The sequence below is a fragment of the Malania oleifera genome, chromosome 13 (assembly GCF_029873635.1).
Source record: "Malania oleifera isolate guangnan ecotype guangnan chromosome 13, ASM2987363v1, whole genome shotgun sequence".
Lineage (NCBI taxonomy): Eukaryota > Viridiplantae > Streptophyta > Magnoliopsida > Santalales > Ximeniaceae > Malania > Malania oleifera.
Window position 1 is genome coordinate 36,874,110 of NC_080429.1, and position 18,364 is coordinate 36,892,473.

The 18,364-nt window shown below is 36.9% G+C and overlaps 1 protein-coding gene across 1 annotated transcript; it reads left to right on the plus strand.

Annotated features, from left to right (window-relative positions):
* The first annotated feature begins 5,330 nt into the window (after window positions 1-5,330).
* On the plus strand, window positions 5,331-17,808 carry LOC131145573 (rac-like GTP-binding protein ARAC8). The gene is made up of 8 exons (XM_058094731.1): window positions 5,331-5,950; window positions 6,401-6,488; window positions 6,672-6,781; window positions 6,878-6,941; window positions 15,226-15,290; window positions 15,378-15,443; window positions 15,972-16,069; window positions 17,331-17,808. Exons 1-8 carry the CDS (start codon window positions 5,846-5,848, stop codon window positions 17,368-17,370), a joined length of 636 nt encoding a protein of 211 aa, XP_057950714.1. The 5' UTR covers window positions 5,331-5,845; the 3' UTR covers window positions 17,371-17,808.
* The last annotated feature ends 556 nt before the right edge of the window (window positions 17,809-18,364 follow it).

Consider the following 18,364-nt stretch of genomic DNA (forward strand, 5'->3'; position numbering starts at 1 on the left):
AATATCTTATATGCTTAGTATGTCTTTTATAAAAATATGCTTGACTTTCTTGAGTGCTTAGGACATAAAGCTCGTTTTGACACAATTGGGACCAAGTATGAAAATGTTTATAAAACCAAGATGTTTGAAAACTTGTCCCTTTAGAAAACATATTTAAGTTGAGGATTCATTTGACAAACTCTTAAGTTTAACTTTGAAAACCATGAAAGTTGAGTTTGTGATTTTGGTGCGATCCTATAAACTCATGTGTCCTAGTATGCATGTGCATTGCTCAACTCTTGCTCAGAAATCATGAATGAAATGAAACCGCAAGAGTTACATCATAAACTACCTCAAACACACACCCCATTATATATAATACGACATTAAGTTTCCTTGGATGTGCTTGAGTCCTTTCCAAGTGAGCATCCTTTTGATCTTTCTTTCTTGACGTCAACTCGATCCGATCTTTGCCTTCGATCCAATACTTCATATATTTGTCACTAGAACTTGTACTAAACATGATTTGCACAGATGGAGTGCACTAGGAACAATATATAGGTTAATATCATCAAAACATATAAACTATGATTACGTAACCCCTAAGGCTAACGAGCACTGCTCACCAGAAATGGCTTAATTGATGAACACTACTCATAAGGCCCCGAAGACACACCCAATAGATGAGCACGACTTATTAGGCACACAAAGAGTGAGCACTACTCACTAAAAATGACCTAACTGATGAGCACAACTCATGAGACATTGAAGACATGCCCAATAGATGAGCATCGTTCATGAGGCACCCAAAAAGTGAGCATTACTTATAAAAAATGTCTCAATTGATGAGCACTGCTCCTGAGGCCCCGAAGACATGCCCAATTGATGAGTATAGCTTATGAGGCATGCAAAGAGTGAGCACTGCTCACCAGAAATAGCAAAACTGATGAGTACTACTCATGAGGTCTCAAATAAATTCCCAATTTATGAGCTCAGCTTAAAAGGCAACCGTATAAATAGTGCAAATTGTTTGGTTTGGACTTAGTTATACAATGTGAAAATCAACTTGTAATTGAGTGAATTTGCCGATGGATCGACTTAGATTCAATCAAATGGTCCTCAATGGGCCGAACGGTGAAAAATTTAGCTTGAATTGAGCTAAACAATGAACATATCGACTCAGATTGGGCCAAACGATGAAAGATTCATCTCAAATTGAGTTAAATGGCTAAATATATGACTTTGATTAAGCCGAATAGGGATGTATCCTACTCGGAGTGAATCAAACAGTGAAAGATTAGGCTCAAATTGAGCTGAACAAAGACTCATCTGACTCAGATTGAGCCAAATGGTGAAAATTTGGCTCGAATTTAGCCAAACAGTGAAAATCCAGCTCAGATTGAGCTAAACAATGAACGACCTGACTCGGATTAGGCTGAATGATGAAAGATCTAGCTCATATCGAGTTGAACAGGGACACATCCCACTTGGACTAAGCCTAATAGTGAAATATACGGCTCATATTTAGCCAGACTAGGACGTAACCAGCTCAGATTAAGCCAAACGAGGGTGCAATCGGCTCGAATTAAGCCGAAAGGGGATGCATCTGACTCAGATTCAACTGTAAGATGAAACACCCATTCAAGCCCAACAAATGAAAGCATTTTCCTAGAATGAGCCGAACGACTTAGGAACCGGCTCAAATTAAGCCAAACACAGAGGAACCAGACTTAGATTGAGCCAATTGTTTGAGACCAACAATGAAGGAATCATATTGATTTGGGGTCAAATAGTTATGCACATGGCTCAGGTGAAGCTAAAAAGTAAACGTCTCGGCTCGTATTAAGCCTAGTGTTGATTTAGTTGGCTTGGATTGAGCCGAAGAGAAAAAAAAGAAAGCAATAGGCTTGGATAGAGTAGCATACCTTGAAACACTCGAATTCTAGAAACCTGTTTCAACAATTCAAGCCTAGGGGGGCAACTAATATACCCAAAATTAATACTTATTCATGAGGGGAAACAGTTATGAAATAACCATTAACACCTCTGCATACTCGATATGTTAAAAGTCAATATGCTCATTCATGAGGGGAAACAATTATAAAATCAAAATTAAAACGCCCACATAAATATCCTAAAATTTTCCATAAATAAGGGCAATAATGCATCCATTAATGCCAAATGAAAAGAGGGTCAACCTCCATCATTATAAAAGTATACTCCGAGAGGAGGTAAGTATCTTATTCTCATCTACTTCTTTCTACTGTTGCAATTCTAAACCTCCCACAAGTCCCTAACTCAAGCATCAGAGTGATCTCCCGAAGTACACCCTGGGTCCTTCAAGCCATTCACATTTGGTTCTTTTCAAGTGGTTGCGGTCGAAGAACGATTCACAAAATTCATTCGATTTTCGGTAGCAATATGCGAGTACCTGCCTTAGGAGTAACATTCGCAACCCTTTATGGAGGAGTAACCCCTTATAATGAAAAAAAAAGTAGCTCTCCTATTAAATTAAGCATTAAATTCCCTTTGAATACGCTTATAAAAAAAAAAAAAAAATGCTAGGAGGAGGTGGAAGGTAAGTATTTTCCTACCAAAATCATAAGAGATGTCAGTAATATCATATCTCTAACACTAAATTAAGTATCAGAGAAGACCCCTGAAGGTTTGTCAAACTCTTCTTTTGTTTCATGATTGCAGGTATAATAGGAAAATGTTAGATGATTGTTGGTGCAAATATGAGAGTCCCGTCCTTGGGCTAATTTTTGCATTAACAGTTGTAATTAAAGTCAACTATTAACTTTGTAGATGATCACCTATATTATGCATGAATTAATTTACTTGTGAGGAAATTTTATTAATTGATTCTACTAAATATACTAATCAAAAATTAAGATATCAGGATAAATATAAAAAGGGAACACATTTGCAAACAATTAGCATTTGTGCAGTGTCTTGAAGATTATATAGTTCCTAAACAAAGCTAAAAGGAAAAAGAAAGTGACATGCGACAATAAAATTAAAAATGGATAATGACACATGATAATAACAAAAGGAAACATACGACAATTAAAGGTCAATTTCTTTTACTATGATGTAGAATGTCGCAATAAATAAAAAACTCTCCTCTAGTTTATAAAATTTGTTACTTTTCATTTTCCTTTGGTTATTTTTCTATGATGGTTTTAAGTTATATGTGTTATTGTATTGAAGATAATTCAAGCTAGAGCTGGCTCCAACACATAAAAAACATGCTCCAATACACTTTCTATGCAATTGTGGAACCAAGTTTGTTCACCCAAATAGCTTTTTTAAAGGGAAAAAAGTGAAAAACTTGAATTTGGGGCCATCACCAAACACCCATATAGCTTACCCTTGAACCAAGCCCCCACAGCCTTCGATTTCACTGTGTGCCATTTTTATTTTTTATTTTTGGAAATTTCAGTGTGCATCTTTTCTTCATTTTTCTTGGTGGGAACTCTACTTTATCATTTTGCTTAATCTTCACTTATGCTCCATCAACCAACCCTTTTTAGTGTACAATCATTCTACTTGCCTAGCTCTCTATTTGCTTGGCTTAAGAGCTACCTGTTAGTTTTGAAAGTCTCCATACAACAAAAGCAAAATAGCCACCCAACATAGCCTTTCCCCTCTTTCAACATAACCAAACAATTAAATACCCTATTTTCATCTTCTTCCATTAAGTTGCTGTAAAAACAAGACCACTTTATTAGATACTGAAACAGCTATATAAATTAATCTTAGTTGTAAAGTATCACTAATTAGCATTTATATACAAGAAATAACTGATTAGTTTTAATAACCGGGTGTTAATAATGAGCGTAAATAGTGTTTAATTAATATGTCAGAGTGATATTGAAGAAAATATTAGTATAGGAAAAAAACTGCCACGACTTGTTTAATTTCTTTAAATCAATAAAATAGAGTTGGGTTTCTATCCAAAGGCAATGGGATGAATCAATTTAAGTGGAAAATGCAGTGTAGCTGTCATTGAAAGAGATTTTGGTTAATTTGTCTTCCAGTGCAGATGGCATGTGGACTTGTGGTTGGCTGCAAAAAAGTAGCTGTCCTACCAGAAAAAAAAATGTCCCCAATGCATGTGCTAAACTTATTTAGGTACTCATGTGATTTGCAATTAAAAGAATCTAGCGATTCTCCTGATTTAGGTCTATAATGGGATTAGGGGTTCAAATTTTCTCCACAGGAAAGTTGGGATTAGGGACTGCCTATGCCAGAAAAGGTGTTTTGAAAATGGAATGATTCTTAGGCCCTTCCTATGATCATTTGTTTGATTTACATTTACATTCCATTCAAAAGCATAGAATTTGGATTTAAATTTACATGACATTTGGGAGTATGAATTTCGATTCTTGAATTTGGATCAAGATGAATTTGGACAAATTTCGATATAAATTTATATTATATTTTATCCAAATTCAATACAATTCAAAATTTAAGATCACTCCAAAAATATAATTAATTTTGTGTGAATCTAAATAAAATGAAATTTAAAATTGTATTGAGTTGATTCCAAATTCATACAAATTCAACAAACAACAATCAAACCAATTCTTAAGTTCCACTAGATGGGTTGGCTATATGAATCCTAAATTTTCAAATTTATAACACTATCTCATTTAAAAAATTTTAATTCACGCCAACTCTTTCTAGTGTGTGGAAATCCTAGTGCGTTTGAGACTTCAAATAAAAAGATAAAGCATCACATGCCTTAAATTTGTGGCCACTGGCGGATCAAATTCAAGATAGAAAAGAGAATTAAAAGATCTCAGGTAGATTAGAATGAAATTGAGTATGGTAGCTTAGAATGAAATTGAGTAGAAAGAATGAAATGAAAGTTTAAATGAAAAAAATAGAGAAAACAAATGAAAAATTTGATTTCACCTCATCTAATTTCATTCCATTTCGACGTACCAAATATGCAACTAGAGTAATAGCTGAAAAAAGAAAATATCTCACCGTAGGAAATTATATGAAGGACCTATGTATCTACATGATTATATTTTAGATGTTCAACATGCATCAATTGGATTTTAATACTAATGAATATTGGGAAAATTATACATAAGATCTCACAGTGTGTCCATTTTTAAAATTATAAATATATTAAAAATGAGTTTCTTTCTTCATATATTTATCATTAATAAAAATAAGATTGATTTTACATATTTAACATTGAAATATATGTATACAGGGGAAAATGATTACGTAATGGTGATGGTAATGTGGCATGCATTGGAGTTGAAATGGGTTAGGGACAGTTGGAAACAGCATTTAGAGTTCACAGAGTCGCATGCTAGCGGTTGTTTATTATAGCAGATTGGGAAACAAAATGTGCAAGCAACCTAATGATATTTCTCCCAACTTCAATACTAATCATTTGAAACGAAAAATTAATGGGTTTAACATTCAATCATGGGTTTAGGGTTTGCCACCTGCAGGCGCTCCAAAAATGATGAAACCCGGAAAAAAAATTATCCATCTTTTTTACTCACCCACTCTGTATTAGTATGACTTATTCTAAGATTAATGAAAGCCCACCTGTCCTTCCAAAGAAGTGAAAAAAGAAAACAATAATAATAAAAATAACGACTTTACCAAAGAATCGATGATAACAACAATAAACAAATAGAGCAAAATCTCTACTTGGCAAGCAAAATGAATGGAAAGTAAAGGAAGTGTTACAGGGGAGGGAATGAATGAGAATCATGTGACCTCTGGCCACTGCTTCTCTCTCTCTTTTTGAATCAAAAGTTTCGAAGGCTGCCAACCCACATTATTTCCTTTTGCTTCCTCTTCTTTCTCAGCTTCTTTGGGTAATTTTTCAATGGCTTCAAGCGCTTCAAGGTTCATCAAATGCGTGACAGTGGGAGATGGGGCTGTGGGGAAAACTTGCTTGCTCATCTGCTACACCAGTAACAAGTTCCCCACTGTACGTTCTTTCTCCTTCCAAAAGATCCATCTGGGTTTCCCAAATTTTGGATTCTTTTTTTATATCTTTCTGGTTTATTCCTTATTTTAATGCTTGTATGCATCTGGGTTTTCCAGCTTTTTTGTTTTTTTCTAGACTCTCCCTCTCTCTCTCTCTCTCTCTCTCTCTCTCTCTCTCTCTCTCTCTCTCTCTCTCTTTTTCAGGCGTCATGTCAGTTTCTGGGTTTTTGTGTTTCTTCTTATTTTTCAGGACAAAATTGGTCTGCGTTGGAATTTAGTTGTTTTCTCTTCTAAAATTTTGAATTTTCTGTACTTATATATTTGAGATGTTTAATCTTTGAATTTTTATGATTCTGGGTTCTTCTTTCTTGCGTCTTCTGTTTTTCTTCTTAATTTTTTTTATGCGTAGAATAACATTTCTTATGCCTCCCAACAATCTGGTGATTGTCAGGACTATATACCCACGGTGTTTGATAATTTCAGTGCAAATGTGGTGGCTGAAGGCATGACAGTGAACTTAGGCCTCTGGGACACAGCTGGTAAAATTTTATCAAAACTGAAATCTACTCCCTTCCAACAAATTTTTTTTTTTTTTTTCCATTTATCTGAGTTTTTAAAACAATTGAGCCTATGGGCTTGTAATTGATCCTGGTCTATCCTGCAAAGTTTTGCTAAATATTGCAACTTGGCTGCATCAATTCTGTTTTCAATCCTGTTCTCAGGCCAAGAAGATTACAACAGATTAAGGCCCTTGAGCTACCGCGGGGCAGATGTCTTTGTCTTGGCTTTCTCATTAGTTAGCCGTGCAAGCTATGAGAATGTACTCAAAAAGGTGCGATTAGTAGAAGATTGTGGATTTTCTTTGATTGCCCTGGGATGAGTTGTTCGTATTTATTTTGCAAATTCTAATACACAATTGCTTGTCCAGTGGATCTCTGAACTTCAGCATTATGCACCAAGCATACCAGTTGTACTTGTAGGCACCAAATTGGGTAAGTCAAGGATTGCACAGTATCATTAACTTAATATTGATTCATGGCGATATACAATCCCTTCTGATTGGTTTCTTGTTATATATGCTCTGCAACTGTTTCTAGTATATCTAGTTAACACCAGCTAATGGCATCTTTGGAGCTGTGCTGCCTGTTGTACCATATTGCATGATTTGTCATATTACCCTTCAGTATAATGAGCTTTGAGCCCAAAAAAGTTTGTCTAGAGTGTGGCACTAAAACTAGCAATAAGAACCTTATGCTGCCACCTCATGCATTCTGTTGATCCTACCTTTAATTTTCTTTCAAGTAGTATAAAGTGACTGAGTGATAAGAACCTTAGGGGATTAAAACCCCGGAATGGTATGTTGTGGGCACTAAACTGGCATATGTTATATGATATCCGTAACACAACTAGGAAAGCAATGAATAAATATATTAGAAGCTGGAGCAAGCAATCTGTGCAATTTATACATTGTTAAAGAGCACCTTTTTAAGTTTGAGTGATATGCTGGTATTGGTGAATTGATCTGGACAAATTCATTAAATTTAATGTATTATTTATATTGAGGGCTATCACTTATCACAGTTGCAGATGTAGGATTGTGCCTTGTTTTCTTTCAATTTAAGGATCTGCATGATAAATCATACTTCAGTAACCAATTTGGATGGCCTTTAAATTTGATAAAAGGACCCTTCTAGCATGAAAAACACTTGTCCCTTTTATACCCTTTTTTGATGTATGCAACAATAGTTGACTTGGGCTTCTCAATGGCTCTGATAAAGTGTGGTGCCTTATATATCATAACAATAGAGAGTACCCACATCAATAGCCAGATGGCCATAGTCTTCAGATTTCAAGAGACATTATTGCAATTTACCCCTTCCATCCCTCAAAGAAGCTGTTTAAAAGATCTTGCATTTTAGGAATTTTAATCAATGCATTTTTGTTCCTTGCTAATTGAGAAGAATAAGGGAAAAGACCTTAAAAATTATGAAAATCGGTGATGTGTGAGGGTGGGGGGGGGGGGGGGGGGGAAGGAATTAGGCTTTAAGTCTTTTCTTTCCGCGGTCACAAACATTATGGGTTAGGAAAGAAATTAGGAGGACAACTAGACATCTTGGAAGGAAGAACATCTAAGCGTGGTGTACTTGTCAACACAAGGACAATATGTTCATTGCAATGAAATTCACTAATTAATTGGACTCATTAACATCTCGGAAGGAAGAACATCTTAGTGTAGTGTATTTTCAACACAAGGACAATATGTTAATTGAAATGAAATTCTCTAGTTAATTGGACTCATTTTTCTCATTATTTTCAAATACTACTTGTTGAAAATTTCACTTGTGAGTTTGTCCCACATTAGAAATTGAGTGGAGAATGAGTGGCTTATATACATGGTTCATGGTTGGGTCCAAGCCTTGATAGCTTAAGCTTTTGGGTCAAGTTGGTGCCACTTGTGCTTATCAAGCACATTCTTGGGGATTTCTCCAATGCTAACAAGTTGTATAAGAGCTAATGATATGGGCAAATGACAATGATAAGTCGAAAAGTTAATTCTCCTAACATGCTAATTGTTGGATGATCAAGTATGTGATTAAGGCTAATAAGGATCATCTAGTGTTGTGCAAATCAATGCGGAGCGTGTGGAAACTGATCGTATAGTACAGCAACCAACGATGAATAATATGGAAATACTATCACACAGATTATATGAAAGCAATAAAATAATGACACGAAGGATTAACATGGTTCGGCAATGCCTACGTCCACAGAGCAAACGACTATAATTTTTCACTATCTTATCAAACAAGAGTTACAACAATTGTGTATATGCTAATCCTCTTTAACCCCCGATGGTTTCCCCCCCGAAATTCCAACCTATTCAACTTCCCAATTCAAAATTCAAAAACAATGTTGAGTAACGGAGCAAAACTGTCAATGGTTTCAAACAAACCGTCGACAGTTTATTCCCAAGACCAAACCGTCGATGTAACCGTTGATGGTCTCTGCCAAACCGTCAACGGTTTCTTCTTGAGCTTGACTTTGTCGATGCAACTCTGCAAACCGTCGACAATTTCTTCTACAAACCAGCTTCTCTATTTTTCTGAATCGTGTTTTCTTTGTACATGTGTTCCACTCAATATATGAGTCACATATTACAATAATCTCCCCCTTGGCAAGTATACCTCCCTTAGGAGAAAACGAAAACATAACCCACAGCTCCACTTGGGACAATATGTTGGGACGCCTCCCGTCTAGCATCCGGAGATGTTGATCAAGTCCAAGCAATACTTGAACTTATTTGTGGTAACAAGCTTTGTCAACATGTCTGCTGCATTCTCAGAAGTGTGAACTTTCTCAAGTAAGAGTTCACCAAAAGAAACCAATTCGTGGATCCTATGAAACCTTATATCTATATGCTTGGTCCTCGCATGATACACCTGGTTCTTCGTCAAATAAATAACACCCTGATTATCACAACGCGGCTGAACTCCACCTTGCTGAGTACCCAACGTCTTGACCAATCTTATAAGCTACAATGCTTCCTTGGCGGCTTCGGCCCTTGTTATATACTTCAATTCAGTTGTAGATAGTGCAACTAGAGAATGTACCATGGACCTCCAACAAATAGTCCCTTCCACAAGGGTGAACACATACCTTGTTGTAGACCTCTTGTCATCCAGGTCTCCTGCATAGTTTGCATCCACATATCCCACAACTAACGGATCACTCTGTTGCCTACTAAACATGATGTCAATTTGTAGTACCCCTCAAGTATTTGAAAATCCATTTGACTGCATCCCAATGTTGTCGACCCAGATTTGAAAAAAACTTGCTCACCACATTGACAGCTTGTGCCAGATCCGGTCTTATACATACCATAGCATACATTAAGCACCCCACTGTACTGGCATATGTGACCTTTGATATGTCACAAACATCATAACCCATCTCTGGGCACTGGGCGGTAAATAATCGAAAATGATTCGCCAATGGCATACTCACCGGTTTTGCATAATCCATCTAAACCTCTCCAACACCCTCTCAACATAGCTGCCCTGAGATAATCACAATCTCCCTGCAGTTCTGTCATTGTGAATCTCCATCCCAAGAATCTTTTTGGCCGCATCCAAATCTTTCATGTCAAACTCTTTGCTCAACAGAGTTTTCAACTAATTAACCTCAGTCATAGTCTTTGTAGCAATCAACATGTCATCCATATAAAGCAACTGAAAAATCAGTGAACCATCATCAAGACTCTTTACATAAACATGACAATCATACTCACACCTCTTGTAGCCAATTTGGATTATGTAGGAGTCAAAACGTTTATGCCACTGCCTCAGAGACTGCTTCACCCGTAAAGTGATTTCCTTAGTATACGGACCAAGTGCTCCTGTTTTGGTTGACTAAACCCTTCTGGCTGTACTATGTAAATCATCTCTTCCAAATCACTATAGAGAAATGTTGTCTTTACATCCATCTGCTCCAAATGCATATCAAAATGTGTCACCAATCCCAACACTACCCTGATGGAAGTGCGTCTGATCACAGGGGAGAAGATCTCATCATAATCAACCCCTTTCCTCTGCGAATAACCCTTTGCTACTAACCGAGCCTTGAACTTCTTTTTTCTTTTTACCTGATATGACTTGGTTTTCCCCTATACACCCATTTGCATCCTATAGGTCTCTTCCCTTCTGGAAGGTCCACCAACTCCCACGTCTAGTTCTTATGCAGTGACTCCATCTCCATCATAGTACCCATCCATCTAATTTTCTCTTGGTTGTGCAAAAGTAGTAGGATCCTTACTACTTGTAATAAGTGCATAAGACACCAAATCTTCAAATTCATACTTGAGCGGTGGCCTAATAGTGCGTTTGGGTTTGTGTGTAGCTATACTATGATGCTGCTGATCTCCCGAGTTAGAACTCCTTGCATTCTGAATATTGTTAACTCTGCTCTGAGTCTCTAACTCCACTTGCACCGTATGCTCATTGCTACTACAGTTTTTTGACACTTGTTTTTCTTCTTTTTCTTCTTCTTCCTAAGTACACTGTAGCGTGGCTTTGTCATAAAAACCACGTCTCTACTGATTATCACCTTATTTGCCTTTGGATCCCACAACTTGAACCCTTTCACACCTTTCTGATACTCCCAGAAAGATACACCGTCTAAACTTTGCATCAAGTTTTGATCTCTCCTCACTAAAAATGTGCACATAGGCTAGACATTCAAACACTCTCAAATTAGAGTAGTCTACTGCGCTGCCTATCCACACCTCCTCTGCAACTTTCCCATCTAGTGATGCTCTTGGTGATCGGTTAATCAAGAAACACGCCATACTTATTGCCTCTGCCCAGAAGTTCTTTGCAAGCCCTACATTCAACCTAAGACACCAAGCTCTTTCAGTTATAGTCCTGTTCATTCTTTCTGTCACACCATTCTATTGTAGTGTCTTGCGTACAGTGAAGTGTTTCCTTATGCCATGCTGCTCGCACAACTCCATGAACCTCGAATCAGCGTATTCAGTTCCATTGTTTGACCTAAGGCATTTAATCTTCCTTTTGGTCTGGTTTTCCACCTCAGCTTTTCACAACTTGAACTTGGCAAACGTCCCTAACTTGTGCCGCATGAAGTACACCCAGACCTTTCTTGAGTAAGCATCGATAAAACTCGCAAAGTACATATGTGCATCCCGTGAGGCTACCCTTACCGGCCCCCAAACATTTGAATGAATATAGTCAAGAATCTCCTTCATCTTCTGTATGGCTGTTTTGAACTACACCCTATTCTGTTTCCCGAGAACACAATATTTGCATAAATTCAGCCTGCATGTTGCACCCTTCAAAAGATTTCTCTTATAAAGCTCCATCATCCCATACTCACCCATATGCCCTAACCGCATATGCCACAAGATAGTATTATCTGACTCAAACTCTATAGCTCCACCTAGAACTGTGGTACCCAACAAAGAATAGATATTTCCTGCTAATTGCTCTCCCTTCATCACCGTTAAGACGCATTTATGCACCTTCATTACCCCACTTTTAGACTTGTAACAAAACCCGTTACAATCTAAAGTGTCCAATGAAATCAAATTCTTTCGTAGATCAGGTATATGCCTAACATCACATCATGTTCTCACAATACCTTCAAACATTTTAATTCTGATATTCCCTATTCCAACAATTTTGCATGAAGCATCGTTTCCCATTAGAATAGAACTAGAATTTATTGACCTGTAGGTGTTGAACTAATCTTTATATGGTGTCATGTGATAAGAGCACGCCGAATCTAGGATCCAAGAATCTGTGAGGTGATCTGAACCCGATGAAATAGAAAGCATATCACCATCACCGCTCTTTGAATCTCCTTCTTCCACTACATTCATTGATTTTGATGAACCCTCTTGATTTTATGCATTCCCCTTCTTCCTTTCTGGACAATCTAGTTTTATGTGTCACTTTTTCCCACACTTAAAACACCATATGTCCTTCTTCTTCCTAGACTGGGACCGAGATTTGTTGTTACTCGATCCGCTCTGGAACTTGCTTCTCCCACGTTCTTGGTTACCCTTTACCACAGGCCCTTCACCTTGTGAAATCTCATTGCTGGCTTTCTTCCTCTGATGAAATCCTAACAGAGCGCTTGTGACCTCCTCCAAATTCAGGGTTTTTTTTCCCATGTCAGAGTTGTAACCAAATTTTCATACGTATGAGATGCACGTAGGGAAGTCAGTGGCATCAACGCCTTATCTGCTTCCTCGAACTTTACATCAACTCATATCAAATCATTGATGATCTGATTGAATACATTGATGTGCAAGTTCAAATTCGAATCCTCTGTCATCTTAAGCCAATACAGTTTTTGCTTAAGATACAACTTGTTCGTCAACGATTTGGACATATACCGATTTTCCAGCTTTTGTCAAATTGCCGCTGGAGATTCCTCATCTATGACGTGATACAACACGTTATTAACCAGACAAAGCCTGATAGTCGCCACAACCTTCTCTTCCAATTCCTTCCAACTTATTTCGTCCATGTCTTCCGGTTGACTTCCGTATAATGCCTTCACCATACCCTGCTGCATTAACGGATCCTTAACCCTTCTCTGCCATAGTCCAAAAGTTCCCGATCCGTCAAACTTGACAACGTTGAACTTTGCAGAAGAACTCCCAGTAGCCATTGTAACCAATTTCTCTGATACCAATTTGTTGTGCAAATCAATCCGCAGCGTGTGGAAACCAATCGTATAGTGCAGCAACGAATGATGAATAATACGGAAACATAATCACACAGGTCATATGAAAGTAATAAAATAATGACACAAAGGATTAACGTGGTTCGGCAATGCCTACGTCTACTAGAGCAAACAACTGTAAATTTTCACTATCTTATCAAACAAGGGTTACAACAATTGTATATATGCTAACCCTATTCAACCCCTGGAGGTTTTCCCCCCGAAATCCCAACTTATTCAACTTCCCAATTCAAAAACAGCGCTAAGCAACCGAGCAAAACTGTCGATGGGTTTAGAAAAAATGTCGACGGTTTATTCCTGAGACCAAACCTTCAATGTAACCGTCGATGGTTTCTTCCTGAGCTTGACTCCGTCGATGCAACTCTGCAAACCGTCAATGGTTTCTTCTACAAACTAGATTCTCTGCTTTTTTGAACCATGTTTTCTTTGTACATGTGTTCTACTCAATATATGAGCCACATATAACAACATCTAGGATGGATGGATGGATCTAAATAGGGTCAAAGCATGGGTCATATGGTTGATGTGAAGAGACTTCAAACGCAATCAAAGATAGTAAGATGTAGTTGTAAGGCCCATTGAGCAACTGTTGGAGAATTGGCTTAGCTCCCAAAAGGAGATGGTTTCCACTCAAGGGGAAGTCATATAGACTCACAAGTGAGGTAGAGATTGGTGAGAATTTCACTAAGTTTGCCCCCATATTGGAAAATTGAGTGGAGAATTGGGCCCAAGACCTGATAGCTTAAGCTTTTGGGTCAACTTGGTGCTAACCCATGTATGTCAAGCCTACCCAAAGATTTCCTCAGTCCTAACAAGTGGTTTAGAGCTGATGGTTCAAGTTGAGCTTAAGTGTTCATGCATGTTTTCGTGTGAATGTTGAACCCATGGAAGATGAGTTATGGATCTTATGGATGCTAATACCATAAAGGAGTGGACTCCCATGGTTTTCAGGATTTTTCATGGTTTGAGTAACGGCTTCTGCTTGGTTGCATGATATTGAGTGATAAAATGATTACTTCTGTCTTGAGAGGGAGTGGTTGAAATACATGTGAAGGGGATATTGTTGAAAATTCTACTTACGAGTTTGTCGACATTGGAAAATAGTGTTGAGGAAGAGTAGGTTACTTTATATGGTGATCAATCAAATGCTCTAAAAATAACTAATTGTTGATCCTAAAGCTCCAACTGAGAATAAATAGTAATATGATCCATTGTGACTTCTAATCTTCTTGTGCCCAGGCACTAAGTTACTTGCAGAAGGGTTGAAACTGTCTTGATCACATCCTGTTTATTGTGATTAGGTTTCAAAAGTTCACAAGATGGAATTAAATGTCTTTTTTGCAAACCATCTAGGTCACATTAGCTCAATTCTAAGCAATTAACAGAGTGTTTTAGAAAATGCAAATTCCCCTAGCAGTACAACATAGAGCTGACCTTTGAATTTTATAATATCTGTAATGTGAATTCCAATCTGAATAAATCTTTTCCATTAGCCATTTGACTTATTTCCTGGCGCAAGTATCCAATGTATGGCATTTGAATTATGCCTTTGCATCAATCAGTTGTCTTTTCATTTTGTTTTCCTCTTCCAACCTCTTCCCTCTACTTACTGATTGCCTGATAGCTTACTTGGAATAGAATTCCACTTTTTTGCTGCTTAAAATCAATTTGAGCACTTGTCCCCTTCCATGTCCCCCCACCCCTCCCCCAAAAAAAATTAAGAAAGAAAACAAAAGGTTGCTTAAGTTTAAACTCTCAATTTTTGTAATGTGTTGCAATTGAGTGACTTGATTGAGCTGACCTGCACAATGCCACATTTTTAACAGGGATTATTACTATGCAAAATCATTCCTGCTTTCATGCCAGATCAAGCGGTGGCTTTAGTACATCTAGGATGTAGTTTTGATATTTGTGTTTGTTTTTTGTAAAATTTAAATTCATCAATGTTGTTACTTAAGTATGAAATTGATCATTTCTGATATTAATGTATGGTTTGTCATGGATGAAAAGATCTTCGCGAAGACAGGTACTATTTAGCTGATCATCCTGGATTGGTACCTGTCACCACTGCACAGGTATGGTTTTATTCATTAGGGTTTGTGCTCTATCTTGGCCAGACATTTGATCAGTGCTATTGATGGTCATCATTCTTGTATAATCAGGGAGAGGAACTCCGTAAACAGATTGGGGCTGCATATTATATTGAATGCAGCTCAAAAACTCAGCAGGTAAAGAATGATTTGTGCTTGCAGTGCAAGTTATTCCGTCATTTTTTTTAATGGTTTCTTTTGTATTTTATAAGCTGCAATTTCAAGGAGATCTGGTATACATAACTTGATAGCAGCTAGCAATTTCACGAGAAATGTATGTGTGTCGAATGATAGTTGTACAAATACTCCAGTATTCCTCACTGATCTTCCTGCCAGCTTCTTTGGAGTTACTTGTAATATTATCGGCTGAATTTAAGAGGAGAACTTTCTAGTATGAAAGTTGTGTCTGGAAGCTCTGCATCATCCAGTGCGCACACACCTAGTTTAGGCTTGAAGAATGAAATTAGGTGCTTACAGTCCTGGGTGGGTGTTTTTTTTTTCTTGCGACCTCCTCAAACAAGGGAGAATGAGATTTTCATCTGATGTGTTGAATCTCCGCAGTCGAGAGCCCTTTCTATACCCACCTGTTTCACCTATATGGCTAAATTTTTTGTAAGATGGTCTTGATGTTTCTAGCTGATGGATACGTTTGTTGTACAATTGCAGAATGTGAAAGCCGTTTTTGATGCTGCCATTAAAGTAGTTATCAAGCCACCTCAAAGACAAAAAGAGAAGAAGCAAAAGCCACAACGGGGATGTCTATTGTCAGTACCTACATTTCTCGAACTTTGAAATATTATTTATTTATTCATCATTCATTTACTTATTTTTTATTTTCTAATTTATTATTATTCTAGGTGTACTCCTAATTTGTGATGTGGGTAATATAAGTTACTTTGATGCTAAAAATAAAGGAAATTCTGGCACTCATGTGTATCACTCTTCTATAGCTGTTCCCGTTGGTTGAAATATCTTCTCATTCCCAATGTGATTTATTAGTATTATAACTGCTTCCTAATTTAAGCAAATACATTTGTTATGAAAAAGACAATGCAGTTGATGTACAATATCATTAGGTTTTGGTTGGGGGTCAAATGGTCTTGGAAGTTACAAGAGAAAGGCCCTCCCTGTTTTTGTAATTACGGAAAGACATCCCTCTTGAGGTATGGTGCTGGAACTGGGACTGGATGGGGTCCAGAAAGAACCCACACCAGTAGAAAGAATTTCCCAAGAACTCAGTCTGTCTAATAATTGGATGTAGCTCTCTGGGATGAGTTCACTGTGCTTATGATGACATCATAACGAGTTTAGTTTAGTTTGAAGGACAGGCAGCTGGGAATTTCTAGAAATGACCTCACTTACCTTTTCTGATTGTGATTATATCACTTTCATATCTCTCTCTCTCTCTCTCACCCCTTGTGTGTGTTTGTGTGTATCAAATATTTGATTATATCCTTCTTTCAGACACTAGGCAAAGCTTAATGGACTGCTTAATTAACACAATAATGAGACATACGATGCTGAGAAATCAGATTAAGTGCTAAAGACTCATGACAGATCACAATTTATAGATAAATTGCTTAACCTGCACTGACTATTTCTGCAAAATGGCGAAATAATCCCACTATATATTTTTTTTTAATTCACTGTGAAGCAAGGGGCTGGTAATTAGTACTGTGAGGAAAAAGATCACAGAATAGCTGAGCCATTACTTTGGCAATCTCATATGATAATCATGTTTAGATTTCCTCCCTGCGCAATGTTTGAAATAATCCAAGAGCTTCGGCTGATTATTTTGCACTTCTTTTTGTTATGAATTATTGAGTAGTCAATGCTTTCCTTCTGTTCAGTCACCTTTTTTTTTTTTTAATTTCTTTATTGTTCTTATAAATATCACTAAAGAAATTTTGCTATCCGGAGTTATCCCTGTGGTATTGATCCATAATTGAATTTGTTTGTTGCTTGGGCATTTTGTCTTTACGCTCCTTGATACATATTTGACATATCCTCTCATTTCATTTGCAGAAATGTTCTTTGTGGAAGGAGCTTCATGGGTCTTCAATAAAATTTCTCTTCTTCATATTAGTGTTGAATTCAAATGTCACGTGTTCTCCCCTGTTAATAGCATACCCAGATTCCAGAAACCTTTTATGACAATCTGCTGTCAGGACAAGTGACTTCTATTTGCACTGCGCTGTGCTAGGGAAAAAAAAGATGCAGCATATGGCTATCCCACTCTGAGTGTCACTTGCATCGTGACCGTGTCTATTATCCGATTTTATGTTCTACTTGATGGATAAAGTAGATAATACTGGATGCTAATCTTTCTTTATCCGTTCATTGTAAAGAATTGGAGCTCAGTGGCTTTGTAAGTGTGAGATTGCATTATAGGATTTTCTTGATTCTATTCATACATTTTTCAGGTAATATTTGGTTTGAGTTTTGCTCCCAAAGTAAAGAAATGTTTTTTAGTTGGTAACCAAATGAGTGTTACTGCTCTAAATCTTTTATAGTTAAATTCTTAGTACTCTCTTATTTGATTCTTTTAGTTACATTTGTTATGTTGTTTGGATGAAGAATTCACATGGTCTAAATCTTCCTAACATTTTGTTCTTGGTTTATTGAATTTTGTTCAAGCTTAATGCATAATAGACCACATGATCAAGGAGTTAAGAAGCAAACATCAAAAGATGGAGCTGGCGGCATCATCTACTTTTATATATATATATATATATATATATATATATATATAAAGGATGCAGTAGAGCTCTTTCTGAAATATTTTTATTATTTAGTCCTACTAAAATGAAGTCATGCCTTTGGACCATGAATTGGGAAAAAATTTCAAGATATATTTTTATTGTTTGCCTGAAGGATTTTATTTGAAAAAACAAAAAAGGAAAATAAAATGAACATATATTTTCATCATATTTTATCTCTACCTTAAATAGTTTTAAAGATAAAGATGCATTCTAATATGATTAAGAATTAAAAAAAAATGTTAATCATGTATCAAATTAAAATTTTATTCATGATTTATCATATATCTTTTTCCTTCT